The sequence below is a fragment of the Sorex fumeus genome, unplaced genomic scaffold, assembly GCF_029834395.1.
Source record: "Sorex fumeus unplaced genomic scaffold, SorFum_2.1 ptg000124l, whole genome shotgun sequence".
Classification (NCBI taxonomy): Eukaryota; Metazoa; Chordata; class Mammalia; order Eulipotyphla; family Soricidae; genus Sorex; species Sorex fumeus.
The window spans coordinates 1,671,915-1,688,925 of NW_026606181.1; the positions used below are offsets into that span (position 1 = coordinate 1,671,915).

At 39.7% G+C, this 17,011-nt stretch overlaps 1 protein-coding gene and 1 long non-coding RNA gene across 6 annotated transcripts in view; both read right to left on the reverse strand.

Annotated features, from left to right (window-relative positions):
* Positions 1-3,337, reverse strand: part of LOC130044744 (uncharacterized) — a 49,635-nt gene extending 46,298 nt beyond the window's left edge. For all 4 annotated transcript variants that reach the window (XR_008795495.1, XR_008795494.1, XR_008795497.1 and 1 more), the window contains exons 1-2: positions 3,122-3,337; positions 2,116-2,225 (exon numbers count right to left, since the gene is read on the reverse strand). This is a non-coding gene — a long non-coding RNA (uncharacterized LOC130044744). The remainder of the gene's footprint in view (positions 1-2,115; positions 2,226-3,121) is intronic.
* Positions 3,338-4,596: 1,259 nt separating this feature from the next.
* The window catches only part of KHDRBS2 (KH RNA binding domain containing, signal transduction associated 2), a 535,359-nt gene continuing 522,944 nt past the window's right edge, over positions 4,597-17,011 (reverse strand). The window contains exons 9-10 of one of the 2 annotated variants that reach the window (XR_008795493.1): positions 6,568-6,741; positions 4,597-4,645 (exon numbers count right to left, since the gene is read on the reverse strand). Coding sequence is in view for 1 of the 2 variants with exons in the window: in XM_056137375.1 (XP_055993350.1) it covers positions 6,644-6,741 (98 nt within the window). In the remaining variant the exon portion in view is untranslated. Of the gene's footprint in view, positions 4,646-6,334; positions 6,742-17,011 lie in introns of those variants that run through there. The other variant, XM_056137375.1, reaches the window with a different exon arrangement.

Here is a 17,011-nt window from a genome sequence, read left to right on the forward strand (position 1 = left end):
TCAATCCAAGATGATTCCACTGTACCATTCCCTACTTATAGAGGTGACTGTGTCTCTCTCTCTCTGCTATACCTATTATAATCCTGCTGGTATGAACAAACATTTGCTGATCACTTCTTTTGGACTGTATCTAGAATACAGTTGTGAAGGGAAACTGTGAAGCTTGCTGCCTTCCCAGGTTCCACGTGAGAGAAAGGTTCCAAACCTAAGTGTTACTTCAAATCTATCTGAGTCTAGAACAGTGTTGTTCAACTGAGGTCAAAATGTCCCTTTTGCCTTTTTGTTTTTTCAGTGGAAGTGTCATATTTGGCAGTGCTCCGGGCTTACTTCTGGCTCTGTATTTGGGGATCATTCCTAACAGGGCTGGGGGGACCCTATAGGATGCTGGAGAACAGATCTGTGTTGGCTGAATGCAAGGCAAGAAGCATACCTGTTGTAATGTTGCTCTAGCCTCAAGGTCTCCTTTGAGCCCCTCAGATAATTCAAAGGTGCCTCTGGTGATAATCATATACATTAGGGTCTATGGCATAAGACCGGAGTGCCAACTTATGAGACATGGGGACCACTGCAAGGAAACAAGAACTGAAGGAGACCATGATCAGAAAATGCTCAAGAAATATTGAGAACCCATAGTCTGGCTCATGATAATATGCTACAGTATTTTAGTGTCTATTTAATAAGTTTAGCATTTTAGTGGGCTAGAGCAATAGCACAGCGGTAGGGCGTTTGCCTTGCATGCAGCCAACATGGCCGACCTGAGTTCAATTCCTCCACCCCTCTCAGAGAGCCCGGCAAGCTACTAAAAGTTCCTCGCCCACACAGCGAAGCCTGGCAAGCTACCTGTGGTGTATTCGATATGTCAAACACAGTAACAAGTTTCACAGTGCTACTGGGCCCGCTCAAGCAAATCGATGAACGGGAGGATAGTGATAGTGATAGCATTGTAGTATTTCTTCTCAGACTGGAATTTATCTTATAGCTTTCCAGACAGAGTCAATGGATCTATTTATTTATTTTGGCATAGGAGTTTTTATCCGTTAGCATACAACTTTATTTTCTAAAGTTCATTCAGTTTTTTTCTTTTTATTGTTTTGTTTGAGGGCTATCCCTGGTGGTCCTCAAAAGCTCTTTTTGGTTTTGTTCCAGGGACCATTCCTGGTGCTGAATTGGGGGACCATACTCAGTGCAGTGGATAGGACATGGGTTGACTGCAAGCAGGGAAAGAGTCTTACTTCCTAGACTATCTCCATGGTCCTAAAGTCTATCAGGTTGCTCAAAATCCAAACTTTAGGAACTCAACATATCACTGTCTTTTGGTTTTATTTTGGGGCCATGTTCCACTGTGCTCAGGACTTACTCCTGGCTCTGTGTTCAGGGATCACACACTGTGCCAGGGATTGAGTCAGAATTCACCTTGTGAATGGTAGGAACCTGATCTACTGTGCCATCTCTCTGACCCAATCACCAGTCTTGAGCTTTAAAAATCCTTTACTTATAAGTCAAACACCATATGTTCTCACTGATCTATGGAATATAGTATATCAGTACTAGGAAATTGTATATAACAAAGGTGAAAAAAAAACACTGACTCCAGATCACAGAAATAATAAGAAATAATAAATCATGGTGTTTCACTGACAAAATTTTTTTTAAAAAAATGTAAATGATGGAGAATGGGCACTGGTGGAGGGGTGGGTACTGGATCATTGTATAACTGAAACCCAAGCGCAAAAGTTTGTAAGTGTACAACTGTACCTCATGGTGTTTCACTAATAAAAATTTTTAAAAAAAGAAATAATAAGGAAGAAATAAATAGGGGAAGAAAGTCAGAAGAGAAGTCTAGAAGAAGTGTAGGAACAAGGGTCAGGAGCGCTGGGTCACTCTACAGAATAGAAACGAATGATCTGTGTCTGTTGAACCCACTAGATCCAGGCCTACATCAGCATGGGACCTACGCTACAACAATTAAACTTAAAAATGTAACTGCCAAGGAGTTGGCCTAGGACCGGGAAACACAGGCTGGTGGGAACTCTATATGCCTGTTAAACCCATTGTAAACAACTATGTGAATTGCAGTATTTAAATAAAAATGAAATAAAAATTTAAATCTCTTACTTTTAAATTCAACTGGCAAGAATGATCTCGTCTCCTGTTCAGCACGGGCGTTTCTGCTGTGAAAGTCCTGCCTTTAATACAGCAAAGATTTAGTTTGAACGGTGAGAGAGCTGTAGGGATATGAAAAAACAAAAAGATGGGGCCAGTCCTGGCTCTAGCCCCGCAGGGCACACCTCCCCCTGCACCAAGAGTCATAGGGTATTACCCGGGAGAATCCAGCATGACCTGTGGATGTCGTGACACCTCACAGTCTCAGATCCCACCATTGAACAACCTTGCTGGGTTGACAACGATTGTTTGCTACAAGTGAATCTCCCCACCCCCCATAAAACAAAAATCACAGCAACAATAAAATAACAAAAATGTAAGTTGTTATTATTTTATCAATCTGTGTCCCTTAAAAAAAATCAGTGGGCATTACAAAATAGTCATTGTCACTGTGTGTGGCATATTGAATACACCACGGGTAGCTTGCCAAGCTTTGCCGTGCAGGCGAGATACTCTCGGTAGCTTGCCGGGCTCTCTGAGAGGGGCGGAGGAATTGAACCCAGGTCAGCCGCATGCAAGGCAAATGCCCTACCCGCTCCAGCTACAAAATAGTATCAAACTATTATTGGTTTCTCCTTCATTGTTTTGATCAAGCCTATTGCGTGTGAAGGATCAAAGCAGATATAAAAATAGGACATCTTAAATAGAAATTCCTTCTCCCCTTGGTTTATTGAAACAACAAATCACTTTCAATTTATATTTTATTGAGGTAATATGGGTTTATAAGAGTATAAATATTTATGTTTGGAATACAATGTTACCAGGGTATCCACCATCAAAATGCTATTATATGTGTCCATCATGATCCCCAATCCCACAGTGGGGACTTCCCCCCAATCCCATTATTTTAGTTTTGTGGTCAGTCTAAGAGTTGGTTTTCCCTGGATATGGTCTCCTCTGCTTTTTAAGTGACGAATCAGATATGGAATGACACAGACAAGTGGAATTTCAGAATTACCTTTTCTGTAACTTCTGATCTTTGAATCTGTAGTCTAACCAAGACATGACTAGATGAAACAAAGGCAGTATTAAATAGTTACACCTTTGATTTTTAGAAACTTGCTCTCAGACGAAAAGGCAGTAATTATAATGTTGGCTTAAGATTTTTGCTTTGTTTCCTTGGGATATGTCCTTAGAAGAACTCTCATTCTTTACCTCATGGCTTCTTTTAGCTTTTCCTGTAAAATCCAAACAATTTTACTCAGGCACAACCAGGACCTGACCTCTTCTGAATTTGTCTGTACTCTATGCCTTTAGCTAACTGGTACGCTGAGCCTACCTGTCACTGTTCTCTCAAACATTTCTAGAATGTTCTAAATTCTACCCACAGACACAGCCCATTCTATTCATCAGGTGGTGCTACTCCCTTTCTCATCAATGGACAGGCTACACCGTTCATACCATGACTCTCAGTAACTGTCTTACCTCCAACCTTGAGGATTCCCAGATTCTCAGAGCTCTCCTCTGACATTTCCTTAATAGTTAAACATATATTGGGGCCAGAGCAATAGCACAGCAGGTAGAGCACATGTCTTGTACATGGCCAACCTAGGTTCGATCCCTGGAACCATGTATGGTCTCCTGAGTCCAGCCAGGAGTAAGCCCTAAGCGTAGAACCAGGAGTAAACCCTGAGCACTGCCAATCTGAAGGTTAGGGGGTGGGGGTGAGACTCCCTCAAAATAAAGAACTATATTTTGTAGTAAAATGAGAAGCAAATTCAGAGAAGTCTTGTAATTTTAAGACTTTCAAACATCATGGCAAGTTTATTTCAATTCTTAATATCAGATCAGTTGATGGATTTCATAACATTAGTCTGAATTTTAGTGGGTAAAAGTTTCAACAACTAGTGAATAGTACAAGTCTCAATATTCAATAGTGTCTGTGCTTGGTTTATAATTGCTGAATCAATTTGAATGGTAGATGAGAAAAAAAAAGCCTGTTGGTCAATCCAGTGAAACAGGTGGAGAGAATAATAGGAATGATTAATTAGTTTACTTGGTGAAATAAGCAGTAATGATGTATCCCTTTCAAGATATTGGAGAATGGTGTTTTATGAGATTCCATACATCCTTGCTAGTAGACATGAGTTGAAATTTCCTTCTCTTATACCTCAACTGTTAAAGCTTTCATGATCTTTCCTTGTACAATAAGGAACAAGTCTTTTTTAAATTATATTAGTATTTGCGCATATATATAGCATTTCATAGCAGAGAAATGGCTAAATGGTTGCCCATTATTTGCAACTAAGTAATAAGTCATATCTATTTATTTCAAAGAAGACAAAAATAATTCAGTTCCAGGACAATAATTCAAACCTTTTTCTGTATTTTCCACAAGTGGTATTTGGTTTTTAGATCTTGCCATGGGCTTCAAGTTGGCAAAAAAAACCCAATTTCAGAGAAGACAAAAATGAGCTTACCTCTAACCTTCTTTTAGCCATCACATCTGCTATTCAATTTTGTGCTCTTTGCTTGTGGGTGCCTGAAACAGTGAGAAAGAATACAAACAGAAATTTAAAAATACCTCAACAGCATTTTCCAAAGGCAAATATTTACTGTTTTAATTGATGACAGACACACACTTGTAAAACTATTAGCATGCAACTCCAGCTGCAAAAATTGAACAGCAATATGTCTAAGCTGGTTAGCAGCAAAAAAGTAAACCGATCACATTGACAAAAGCCACCATAAACAAAAAAGCTATATTTAAAAGATTAACGGTTTTGGCATTCACTCCTACCATCAAGTTTTCCACTTTCTTTTTTGCATCAAAATTTAGCTTACGTTTGATGTTAGCAAGAGTTGCATTACTATTATTGCTAATTTTAGATCTGTTTATTACCTTGAGGGTTATATATTGTAAAATAAGTTTGATGCCTCTAGTTAATGTTGATTAGTTGTTTTAATAACCTATAGACCTATTTGTTATAGTTTTGTAGGTTTACTTTTTTAACGATCAGGAACTTAATAACTGAGAATATTTAACATTACTGGTGCATAGGCAAAATTACAGAGTTACTATTAGTGTTACCTGTTTAACGTTTAGTCATCCTTTGAGTCCTGTGACATATTTCCTTAATAATCATCAGCCATCAAGTCTGATAGTCTCAAGAGAAATATCAGCCCTCTAAACTGCCTTCAAGGGCGGTGATATTTAGCACTGAAAATTACAAATAAAGTTTTTGAGGTTGAATAGCAATAACTGGCCAGTGACACTGATGATTTGTTTGTCAAAACAAATTGTTATAAACTACGCAAATGAAGTCCACGCACTCTTTTGAGTGAAAACAAAGTGAATCTACGCAATGCTTACATGTTGGATGGGATATTTAATGTGCGGGGAAACTCAAAGGTTGAAGAACTAGGCATTTAGACAGTGGTAAGTGGTAATCTTACCTCTTTATACTCCATTACTCTTTCTCACGAGAGACATGCTAATGCAAACAAGTCAATCAGAATTTGTGTTTAGCAAGATAAAGCTTAGAGGATAGTTTAAAATCCATTTATTATTCTAAATCCATTCTTTCCATTAACATGTTATACATTAGTGTTTACTAACCATGATTCATGTAACAGTTTAGTTTGTTAACTTTTAAATTATTTAACAACCATAAGTTATTAATACAGTTTTTAAGTATTACACAAATATCTTAAAACAGGCTTGGGTTCATTTTTGTAATTTTTAAATAGAAAACATTTTAGGCATCTCTTGAAGAAGAAATAAAGCAGGCATTTAGAGCTAGAAAACAAGTAATTCCAAATTTAGTTTTTACAAAAGTTTTCAGCTTTATTGACAAATTATGGCAAACATATTTGACAAATTGTGGTTTCCTATTTAGAGAAGCTTACACATGGAACTTTATGTGTCTTTTTTTTCTTTTTTAACAAATACAGGTTAAAACACTGAACAAATTCAGTTAGCTACATACATACAGTAGCTGCTTGTTCTCAACCCCATTAAAACAGCATTTAAAATTAAATTTACAAACTTAATATAGAACATCTTCATCTAACTAACAGATATTAAAAGACAGGTTAAAACATCTTATCTACAACTTTATTATCAGCTAGTTCAAAAATCATATTACAGTCTTTTAGCAACCCTAAACAAAGTTTTTGCTAGTTGATTGAGACTCAAAATCTGTCAACAGATTCATGCTCTTTTTTATAAAAAAAAAAAAGGGAAAAAAAGATTACACACAACAATGAAAAACAACCAAGAGAATATCATCCTACTGAATAGTTTATAGACAATGCTTGCCAATGCCTTTTTTAGTTCATATTGATCATATTGAAAAATAATAGTAATGTCAATGTCACGCCAACAGTATAGGGGGAAATACAAGAGATATATGGGCATAATCATAAATAATTATCCCTATAATAGAAAAAAAGGACTATTACTTGTCTTGTTGCTGTTTATTTGGAGACCACAGGCTATGAATTGTCTTTGCAGTGAGGTCACAGGTGAGGAGGACCTTCAATATCTACCATAGGGGTGCTCCCTGTAGCCCCCTCTGGCGGACCTTGGAGGTGCTGCCTTCAAGCTGGTGCGGGTCGTGGCCCATTCTTCTGGTGCTATGAACAAGAGAAAGACAGTAACATTCATGTGGCTTCTCGGGTACTTGAAACAGTCATCAAAGATGCACTAGTTGGCAGAGGAAGGCTTCAATTCTAATGGTAAAACCTATCATTTCTACGTGGTCAGATCATCCATTGATGCACAGATTTTGAAATGTGGCCACTTGGATTTAAACTTGCAGATCATTCTTCCGAAAAGAAAATGTAAAATTCCTTGAGTAAGCTCACATTGATGATATATATATATATATATATATATATATATATAGTCTGGAGCGATAGCACAGCAGGTAAGGTATTTGCCTTGCATGCGGCCAACCCGGGTTTGATTCCCCCCGCCCCCCTCCCCGGAGAGCCCAACAAGCTACGGAGAGTATATTGCCCCCACGGCAAAGACTGGCAAGCTCCCTGTGATGTATTCGATATACCAAATACAGCAACAACAAGTCTCACAATTTGTTGTGAGATGATTACTGGTGCCAACTCGAGCAAATCGATGAACAAAGGGAGGACAGTGCTACAGAGCAGTGCTATATATTTATGTGTGTGTGTGTGTGTGTGTGTGTGTGTGTGTGTGTGTGTGTGTATAATTTCTGTGTCAGCAAATTGAGAGATGTGTAGCAGTGTAAACCAGATCTCCTGTAATCCCATATGCAGAAGTCTGAGGTAAATTGGATATCGTCTACCAGTGACAGTCTTGTTTGACTTGAGAATTATCTAGAAAACATAATGAAACTAAAAGAAATAGAAAAGAATGTTCTCTACTTCTTAAACCAAATACACGGAAAATGATGTAGGGTGGAAGCTGGAGTTTGGTATTTTTCAAATGCTTCCCTAACGGATTCTTTTTAGTTCAGGGCTGGATGGGATCCACTGTGCTATGATGTCTGAGACAAAACAAGACGGAAGCAGGATGTAGAATAGCCGCTAAATCAAAGAGCAAAAACTACTGACACACAGGTCTGCTTATTTCTTAACATATTATCTACTATGCCTTTTAATTTAACAAGGCAGAGTTGAGCAGGGGCTGGAGCAATAGCACAGTGGGTAAGACAATTTCCTTCCATGCGGTCGACATGGCCGACCCGGGTTCGATTCCTCCGCCCCTCTCGGAGAGCCCGGCAAGCTACTGAGAGTATCTCGCCTGCACAGCAAAGCCTGGCAAGCTCCCCGTGGCGCATTCGATATGCCAAAAACAGTAGCAACAAGTCTCCAATTTGTTGTGAGACGTTCCTGGTGCCCACTTGAGCAAATCAATGAACAACAGGAGGACAGTGCTACAGCACTACAGAGTTGAGGAGACAGAGAGATAGTTAAATGTGCTGGGGTTCATTCTTTGCATGTAGGAAGCAGTACTGGAACTAACCCTGAGGATTACTGTGTGTGGTTGCCTCCTCCTCCGCCCAGTTAAAAAAATAATCTAAACAGAGGTGGACTTAATTATTAAACACACTATACTTCAGCAAAGCTCTAAAATACTTAGTCTTTAGGTCTTTATAGAAAGGTTTACTGACTCCTAATCTACATACTGCTTTTAGTTAGAAACAGTGGATACTGATTAATCTACGGGGACACAGAAATTTAGTCCTCGACTGCCAGAATTTCTTCACGTAGATATTTTGAGGAAAATTCTATGCATGTACCTCATTGGAATTGAGATTCTATTTTATCGACTCTTAAGGCAAAAAAATTGCTTTCGAACTTAAATGTGTCTTCTCAGACAAATGGAATATATGTATTTTTTTTCTTTTGGTTTATGGGATACACCTGACAATGCTCAAGGTTCACTCCTGGCTCTGTTCTCAGGAATTACTCCTGGCAGTGCTCAAGTGAACTATCTGAGAGCCAGAGATAAAACAGGAGTTGGCCAGTGCAAAGCAATGCACCTCGATCTTGCTTGCTCTTGCATATTATTTTTGTACTTTGTCTAGATCAGGGATATCCAATGTCCTAATCCTCCAGCAGTATCACTACAGGTTTATGAAAAGAAAATGTACTTTTTTATTTCTTTTTTTATTTTTTTTTATTTCTTTATTTCTTTATCCTTTCCTAGAGTGTTAGAGATTCGTGGTTCAAGTTTGCAGAGTTTAGGAGTTGAGGCAATAGTAATAGCTTTTAAGCTTTTTTTGCTGGTACTGGAGGTCCATGACCCTTTATAAGAAGGTGAATATTTCTGGTTATGCAAAAATAGCAAAATAATCACGAGCAAAATCACAGCAGTATCTGTGACATTTACTTTCAAATTTATTAGAACATTTGTCTGTTATAATCTTAGCTATCTGCTACAGAACTGTAACTCAAAGCCATGGCTTTTTACCTGATTTTTATCTAAAACCTGGGGGGAAACAAAGACCAGAAGGTCTAAACTTGTCATTTTATGTTGAAAAGTACATAGTAGGGGATGGGTACAACGGGAAACTGCATGATCAAAAGGAGAAATGGATAAATATGTCTAATAAGTAACCTTAAAAAATAGCTGTAGAATCTGGGAAAAACCCGAGTGCCCAAGAACAGATGACTGGTTAAAGAAACTTTGGTACATTTACACAATGGAGTACTATGTAGCTGTTAGAAAAGATGAAGTTATGAAATTTACATACAAGTGGTACTACATGGAAAGTATCATGTTAGGCGAAATGAGTCAGAAAGAGCGGGATAGACACAGAAAGATTGCATTCATCTGGGGAACATAAAGCAACAAAACGGGAGACTAACACCCAGGAATGGCTGAGATTAGTACCAGAAATTTTGCTCCATGACTTGAAGGCCAGCCATACGTGCTAGGTGAAAAGGAAGCTCAGATAGAGAAGAGAGCACCAAATAAAGGTGTTGTGAGGACCCTCCCAGGGTGGGAGAAGCATGCTAAAAGTAGTCTATAGACCAAACATGATCGCCACTCAATGCCTCTCTTGCAAAACACAGTACCCAAAAGAAGAGAGAGAGAACAAGGGGGAATGCCCTGCCACAGAGGCAGGGTGGGAGGGGGTGGGGGAATGGGGGGTGGGGAGATGCTGGGAACCGTGGTGGTGGAGGATGGGCACTGGTGGAGGCATGGGTACTTGATCATTGTATAACTGAAACCCAAGCACAAAAATTTATAAGTCTATAACTGTACCTCATGGTGTTTCACTAATAAAAAAAAAATAAATAAAAGAAACTATGGCACCTGCACACAATAGAATATGATTAAGCCATAAGAAAAGAGAGACCTGGAAAGTATTAGGCTGAATGAAGTTAGTCAGAGGGAGAGAGACTGGCAAAGAATGATCTGTCTCATATGCGGGGTATAAGGAAACATAATGGGGGAATAACAAATGCCCAAAGACAATGAAAACCGAATACATGAAAATTGGTCTTCAGTAGGAAAGAGGACACTTGAGGGGGCTGGGGGATAGGCCAGGGAAGGGGCAATGACCATGGCAGAAGGAAGATCAACCAGGAGGAGGTAGTGCTGAAAGGTGGTCAAGCAATAGTACTGTAAACCACAGTGCAAAAACTTATGTAGTGAAAAGAGTGCGCCTGTAGAGACACACTGGTGGGAGGCAAGTGGGGAGAATGGGTAACTGGTGGAGGAAGTGGGCACTGGCGAAGGGACTGGTGTTGAAACCCAATTGTGAATAACTTTTTAACTTTATGGTGACTAATAACAAAAATTACAATTTAAAAAATAAATAAGTAGAGCTTACACGCAAAAAAAAAATAGCTGTTGGGACTGGAGAGAGAATCTGGGTAGAGGCATCTGCTTTGTTTGTGGCCCAACCAGGGTTCAAACCCCGGACCACATATCTCCCCTCCACCCCCCACCACTGCCAGGATTAAGTGCTGAGCATTGCTGAGTGTGGCAAAAACCCCAATTCCTATCCCAAACTAAAGCAAAGAAACAAAAAAACCTGAGCTGAAGAAATCTGCCATTAATGGTAAAAGTTCTGGGGTGGGAGAGAAAGTACAGGGATACAGTTCTTGCTTAGAATGTGGCAAGACTGACTTTCAGCAATGTAAGTCCCCCAAACCAACCCTCTGGCCCTAGTACCATCACGGAGCACAGAGCCAGGAATAGTTCTAGCACTACTAGCACTACTAGGTTGTGTCAACCTCTCCCCGTTCCATATAAACAAGCTGTAGAACCAGAAATTAAATATCTGTTAGAATCAAGCTAGGGCTCTTATGAAGTTGCGTAAGTACCAAAAATCTTTTGCTACTCCGTTCAATGAAATAATAACAGATTTAAAATTATAAAGATGTAGGAATGAATTTAGAACTAATCGCTCTGTCAGGAGTTCTACGATTCTGGAGACCGGTCGTAAAAATATAGTGCTTCATGCAAGTTTTGGAATTCTGATCAATTGCTCTTAATGCCACAATTTGGTCTAGGATGTTATTAAAAAACCACCACAGACAATGAAATCTAGAGATCATAATTCTTTATCCTTTCGGAAGCATTAAAGCCAAAAAAAATAAAGTATGCTATCAGGATCATTTTCATTTGAGAAGAGCTAGCTAGACTGCATGTGACTCAAACAAATAAATAACAAATTGTTCCTTGGGGAAGGTGCAAAATAACTGTCTGACAAATTAAAATTACTGGGATGGTTCACAAAATTGAGAGTCTGGAAAAAGCAACTGAAGAGATGAGAAACAGAACTGAAGGGACTCGATCAAATTCTCCCTGGCCCCGCCAATTCAGATTTTTATGTGCCACATAGTCTATCATAGAGTAGACAGAATAAGGAAGGGGAAAATAAAGCATTCATTCCATATATGTGTGTGTGTGTGTGCGCGCACACACACACACACACACACACACACACACACACTGAAGCTGTCCTATGTGCCAGTAATTCTACTAAGCTCTGCATGGGAGATAATTTTAGGAACCTTAAGGGCAAGGGAGGACAAAACAAACATGAAATTTCATAGTTTATGACACCATTAAAATTGATATTTGAAGAAAGCACTTGGGAAATCCTGGAGAAAGGAGGTACTATCAGGTCCAAAATTCAATTGAACTTGGATTGAACCCTGACATTTAATCATCTCCAATGGATAGTATAGTGGTTAGGGATCATGCCTAGCATGCTCCAAGCCTGGGTTTTGTTCATCACACCATCCAGTCCCCTAAGCAATGCCAGGTGTAGCTGGTAGCCCAGCACCGCAGGCCCAAGTCACAACACATCTTCTTGCTTTGAACTGTGGCCCATTCTGCCCAGAACTGTTGGTGGGGCACACAGGCCCCCTGAGCTCCAGTTGGGAGCCTTTTCCTCTATATCTTCCCCCCCAAGAAATAACTCCTTGGATGAATATTCAGGATGGCTACAAATTCCGGTGCTATGTTGCCTCTCTTAAATAAAGAACTTCTATATGACTTATTTTGCCTCATCCGATCCTGTTTCTTAAAGTGCATTCTATTTAGAACACATGCAGGGAGAACCTTGCAGCGGCAGACATGGGACAGGAGCAACATTCACACCCTTCCGAATGGCACTGTTACCTCAAAGGATTTTAGAATTCAGGGATGCAGAAGTCAGACTCCCCTCCAGAAACACGCATTTGCGATTGATTAGGTAGTAGTGCTGCATATGAGTGAAATGTAGAGATGGCTCTTTTTAAAAATTAACCCACTTCTATTATTTTTAATTAACAAAGGCTTTTTGTTTGTTTCCGGACCACAACTGGTCGTGCTCATGGCTTATTCCAGGTACAGTGCTCCCTGAGTACTCCTAGCAGGACTCAGGACTCAGAAAACCAAAGATCAAACCAGAATTGACGATATGCTAGGCAAACACCCTACCCAGTGAATGTTCAAGGCCCAAGAATTTAATTTATATTTAGCTTTTTCAGTCAAGTTTTATAGAATGCCATAGAGTATATCTTCATTACATTCAAATAACCATCACTGAGGGTCATTTTTCTTCGATAAGGGGGTGTTAATTATCTAACATTATTTGTAAGTTAGTGCTAATATTATTTGTAAATTAAATGTTACTTCAAAGTCTTTGCATTTCAAATACTCTGGCCTCAGAAGATTTGGGTCTATTAAGTAGTATCCGTTTCTCATTTTGCTCTCATTTCTGTTGTGGGCCTACATATTTGGGGGAGCAGTCAGAATGGCAAAAAAAAAATCTGGATGATTCTCAGGATTACAAAACTCTTCTCTGTTTCAGAGATAATATAAATATTAAGACTTTGTAGGGGAAAATGAGGACAGGAAAACCCCTACAATTTAGAAAGAATCTATTATTTGGGAATCTAGAAAGTGCATTTTAAATGTAGATCTTTTGGGAACGAGGTTTAACATGTCATCTTCAAAGTCGTTTTTAAGAGAGCAGTTTAGAGTAGAGGATGTCACAGAGGTTATTGAGGGCACGGGTCCGAGGCTTGCATTTGGCTAGAACTACAAAGCTAGTGGTTTATATTTGGGGATCTTAAAAAAGAATCTCAAAATTATTTTTTATACTTAAAAAAAATAAAAGGCCATCCCAAGATCAGAGAAACAGCACAGACCAATCCATTTAATATCCCCGACAGATGATACTCCCCACCCAAAACACCCCAGAGCATAACCCTGGAGGCCCCTAAATATCATTGAGTGCATAGTTTAATTCCTGACATAGAGCCTGATAAGTACTGACTAGAACTGCAAGGTCTGCTCCAAGTCCCAGGTTCCAAAAGACTGTATTCCACCAGGCTGCCTTGCCCAGCCCCCTGTGATCAGAGGTCCACCAGACCAAGCACTCCTCCCCTAACTGCCTCCTTCCAAAGACACATCTTCCCTTTGTCCCCTTCACACCAGGGAAACCATATTGTCCTTCATTCCCCTGTTCCCCTTCATGCAATAAGGTCCCTTGGGACACCAAGGGAGATTCCAGAGTTAAAACTCTACTAATTAGTAACTCTCCCTTTCCTGCCCCCCACCCTAGCAGAGCTTTAGAGTGAAACCATTCCTTATTGGGATGTAAATTCTGAAACTATTTGTTGACTCTTCCTTGCTGGGATGCAAATTCTGAAACCATTTGTTGACTCTTCCCTGTTGGGATGTAAATTTGGAAACCATTTGTTGGGCCTTCCTTATCTATTACCTCTGTTAGGAACTTTTCCCTTATCCACCTCCACCAGATTGCAGGAGCTGTGAGCTGAGAATCAAAGGAAGCCAGGTGATAACCAAATGTCCGAGTTACCAGATGCCCACTAGCTACCATGCCTATGTAAGTAAATGCTGATCTTTGAATCTATAGGCTAAGGAGTGAGGTACTTTTAAATGGATTGGTTAAGAAAGTATCTGTTGTTACAAATCTATTGGCTATGAAATGTGCGGGCTTTGCTGTAACGGCCAGTGAAGGCCTATATAAGATCCCCTTTGAAGAAGTTCGGGGTCTTGCCTCACCTATCTGACCTGCGTGTCTGTGTAGGCGGCTTGACCCTGGCTAGCCAGTCTCACAATAAACCTTGCTTGCTGTTTGCAGTCTCTGGAGTCTCTTTGTCTTTAAAGGGAGATTGTTAGGACCCATGTCCTAACAATGCCAAGACTTTAGCTCCCCTAGCCGCCCCCCACCAGACTCCCTGGCGAGGCTGGGGTAGAGAGTGGTGAGGAAGGGAGCTCACCCCCAATAAACTTTTTTTTTCTTTTCGGGACACAAACGGCAATGCACAGGGGTTACTTCTAGCTCTGCACTCAGGAATTACTCCTGGCAGTACTTGGGGGTCCATATGGGATGCTGGGAATCAAACCCGGGTTGGCTGCGTACAAGGCAACTGTGCTCTCCCTCCAGCCCCACTTGTCTTATTTCTAAACTTAACCCTCTCTGTCCTCCATCTGCGTCTGGTGAAGTCTCCAATCTATCACTAACCTTTGGCCTCAGGCCTGTCAACGGCGTATCACTGTGATGTTGGTCCCCCAGAGCACTACTTGGTAGCCTTTCCTTCCCCACAAAGGTTATATATAGTACCCCCTTTGTCACAAAAATATATAGTACACAAATACATAGTACAAAATACTATATACTTCAGTGCTAATCTGCAAAAATTATAAGTAAATAAAGGAAAGCTATTTATTTTTTATGTTTTAAATCTCTGTTTTACAAGGCACAAGTGTCTGGCTGTCAGTCATTCAAGAACATTACCATATTGTGGTCTGAAACGCCTCCTCTCTCTGAGTCAGTCTGTAGGTCTCAGTTTGAAAAGAAAAATACAGGGGCTGGAGCAATAGCACAGTAAGTAAGGCATTTGTCTTGCACGTGGCCGACCCAGGTTCGATTCCCAGCATCCCATATGGTCCCCTGAGCACTGCCAGGAGTAATTCCTGAGGGCAGAATCAGGAATAACCCCTGTGCATGGCCAGGTGTGACCCAAAAAGCAAAAAAAAAAAAAAAAGAAAGAAAGAAAGAAAAAGAAAAATACAGTGTGAAACTAATATTCCAAGAACAGTGCAAACAAGGGCCAGCAGGACTGATCCACTGTTGGAAACTTCCTACAAGTAGAGGGGGGCAGTTAAGATAAAGAAGAAAGCACTCTGATAATATGATGATGATAGTTGGAAATGACCACTCTGGACAAGAACTGGGTGCTGAGAAAAGGTCAAGGGTTATCATGATATACACGATAACCTAATTCCAACCAGAAGGCCCAGAAGTGAAAGGAACAGGGGATAAGCAGAAGAAGGGAAAAGATGGAGAAGGAAGGGAAGGGGGGGGGGAGAGAGAGAGAGAGAGACTGCCACAGAGGCAGGCTGCAGTGGGGGATGAAGATGGGTGGTGATGGGAGGGAAACTGAGGACACTGGTGCGGGGAAATGGACACTGGCAAAGAGATGGGTGTTGAAACACTGTATGACAAAAATCCAATCAAGGACAACTTTGTCACTGTGTATCTCATAGTGATTCGACACAATTTTTTTAAAAAAATAAAACAATTTCAAACTTAAATGTTTACTTCTTTACATTTTGGCCATTTATTGCACAAGAAAATTTATTGAGTTAGATGCTTGGCTAATAACTTATTAGAATAGCATTCATCTTTTTAATTAAATTTCAGGTAACTATCCTGGGGGCAGTAACAAAAATCCAAAGGAAATGTAACAGTGGTTAGAGGGGAAGGGGGAACAGATACACTGAATTGGGGGACTGATGAGAGGGAGGGTGGGTTTGCGAGGGAAAAAGGTGCATTGGTGATGAGTGTGTGGAAATTACGTCCAGCAGAAACCCTTATTAACAGCATTGTAAGCCAAAGGATATAAGTAAAAACAGTATATCAGTAAAAAATAACGGTGCCATTTCTTTAAAATGAAGAGACAACCACATGTATATGATAGGCACAATGACAGGCATTTTATAACTCTCATCAGAAAATAATCATAATTTTTTTAAGGCAGGTGCAAATCTTAATCTCCTTTTATTAATGAGAGAACTGTAGCTCAGGTATTTTAGTTTCGGGGAAGGTGCAATGTTTATACCTATAACCCTCTCACAATCTTCTCATTGGTAAGAAGCTCATGATTTCCATTTTCTCCTTCTCTTTTTCTTTTCTTGCTTAGAAAACAGGGCTTAATTTATACTACTCCCCTTGGATTATATAATAATTGGCTATTTCAACAACAAACAATTAATTAACCAAATGAGGAGATTAAGCTTTGATTTTGTTAACAGGACTGTGAGCTGCTTGTACGGAATTTGCTTAGGAACAGATCTCATGTTTATTCATCCGGAATACAAGTCAGGGATACCTTCTCTGCTCGAAGCATTTAAAACTAATAATGGCATTTTAGAATGAAATGGCTCAACTCTTTCACCCACAGAAGTCTTATTGCCAGTATTTTTCGCTGCAGAGTTTACTGTTTTAAGATGCAGAAGGTAAAGTGAAACAGTATTAAAGGAGAAAAAATAACCAGCATCTGTTTTCACAAGTGAATCCTATGAATTATGCTCAAGGAGGAGTTAATTTCCAGTCTACCGCCAGTTAGGCTCTCAGAAAATCCAGTCAGCTTCTGGAAAGCATTTAGAGCCTTCATCCTTTCATCACTGTTTCAAATGTTTTAATTAGCTATTCCCTGTTAGAAAAAAATAATACTTGATATATCCCATTTAGAGAATAAGAAAGGGCTGGGTCTCTTTTTTCCTCAATTCTAGAATTTTAGAAAGGCACACGCATCCTAATCTATTGAACAAAAAAAAATCAGAAATTCTTGTTAAAAAGATTAATACTACTGAAATAATTTACTTCTTTATTTTATACCCACAAAAGAAGCCATGTGCGTCCCTCAATGGACCACTTCACTT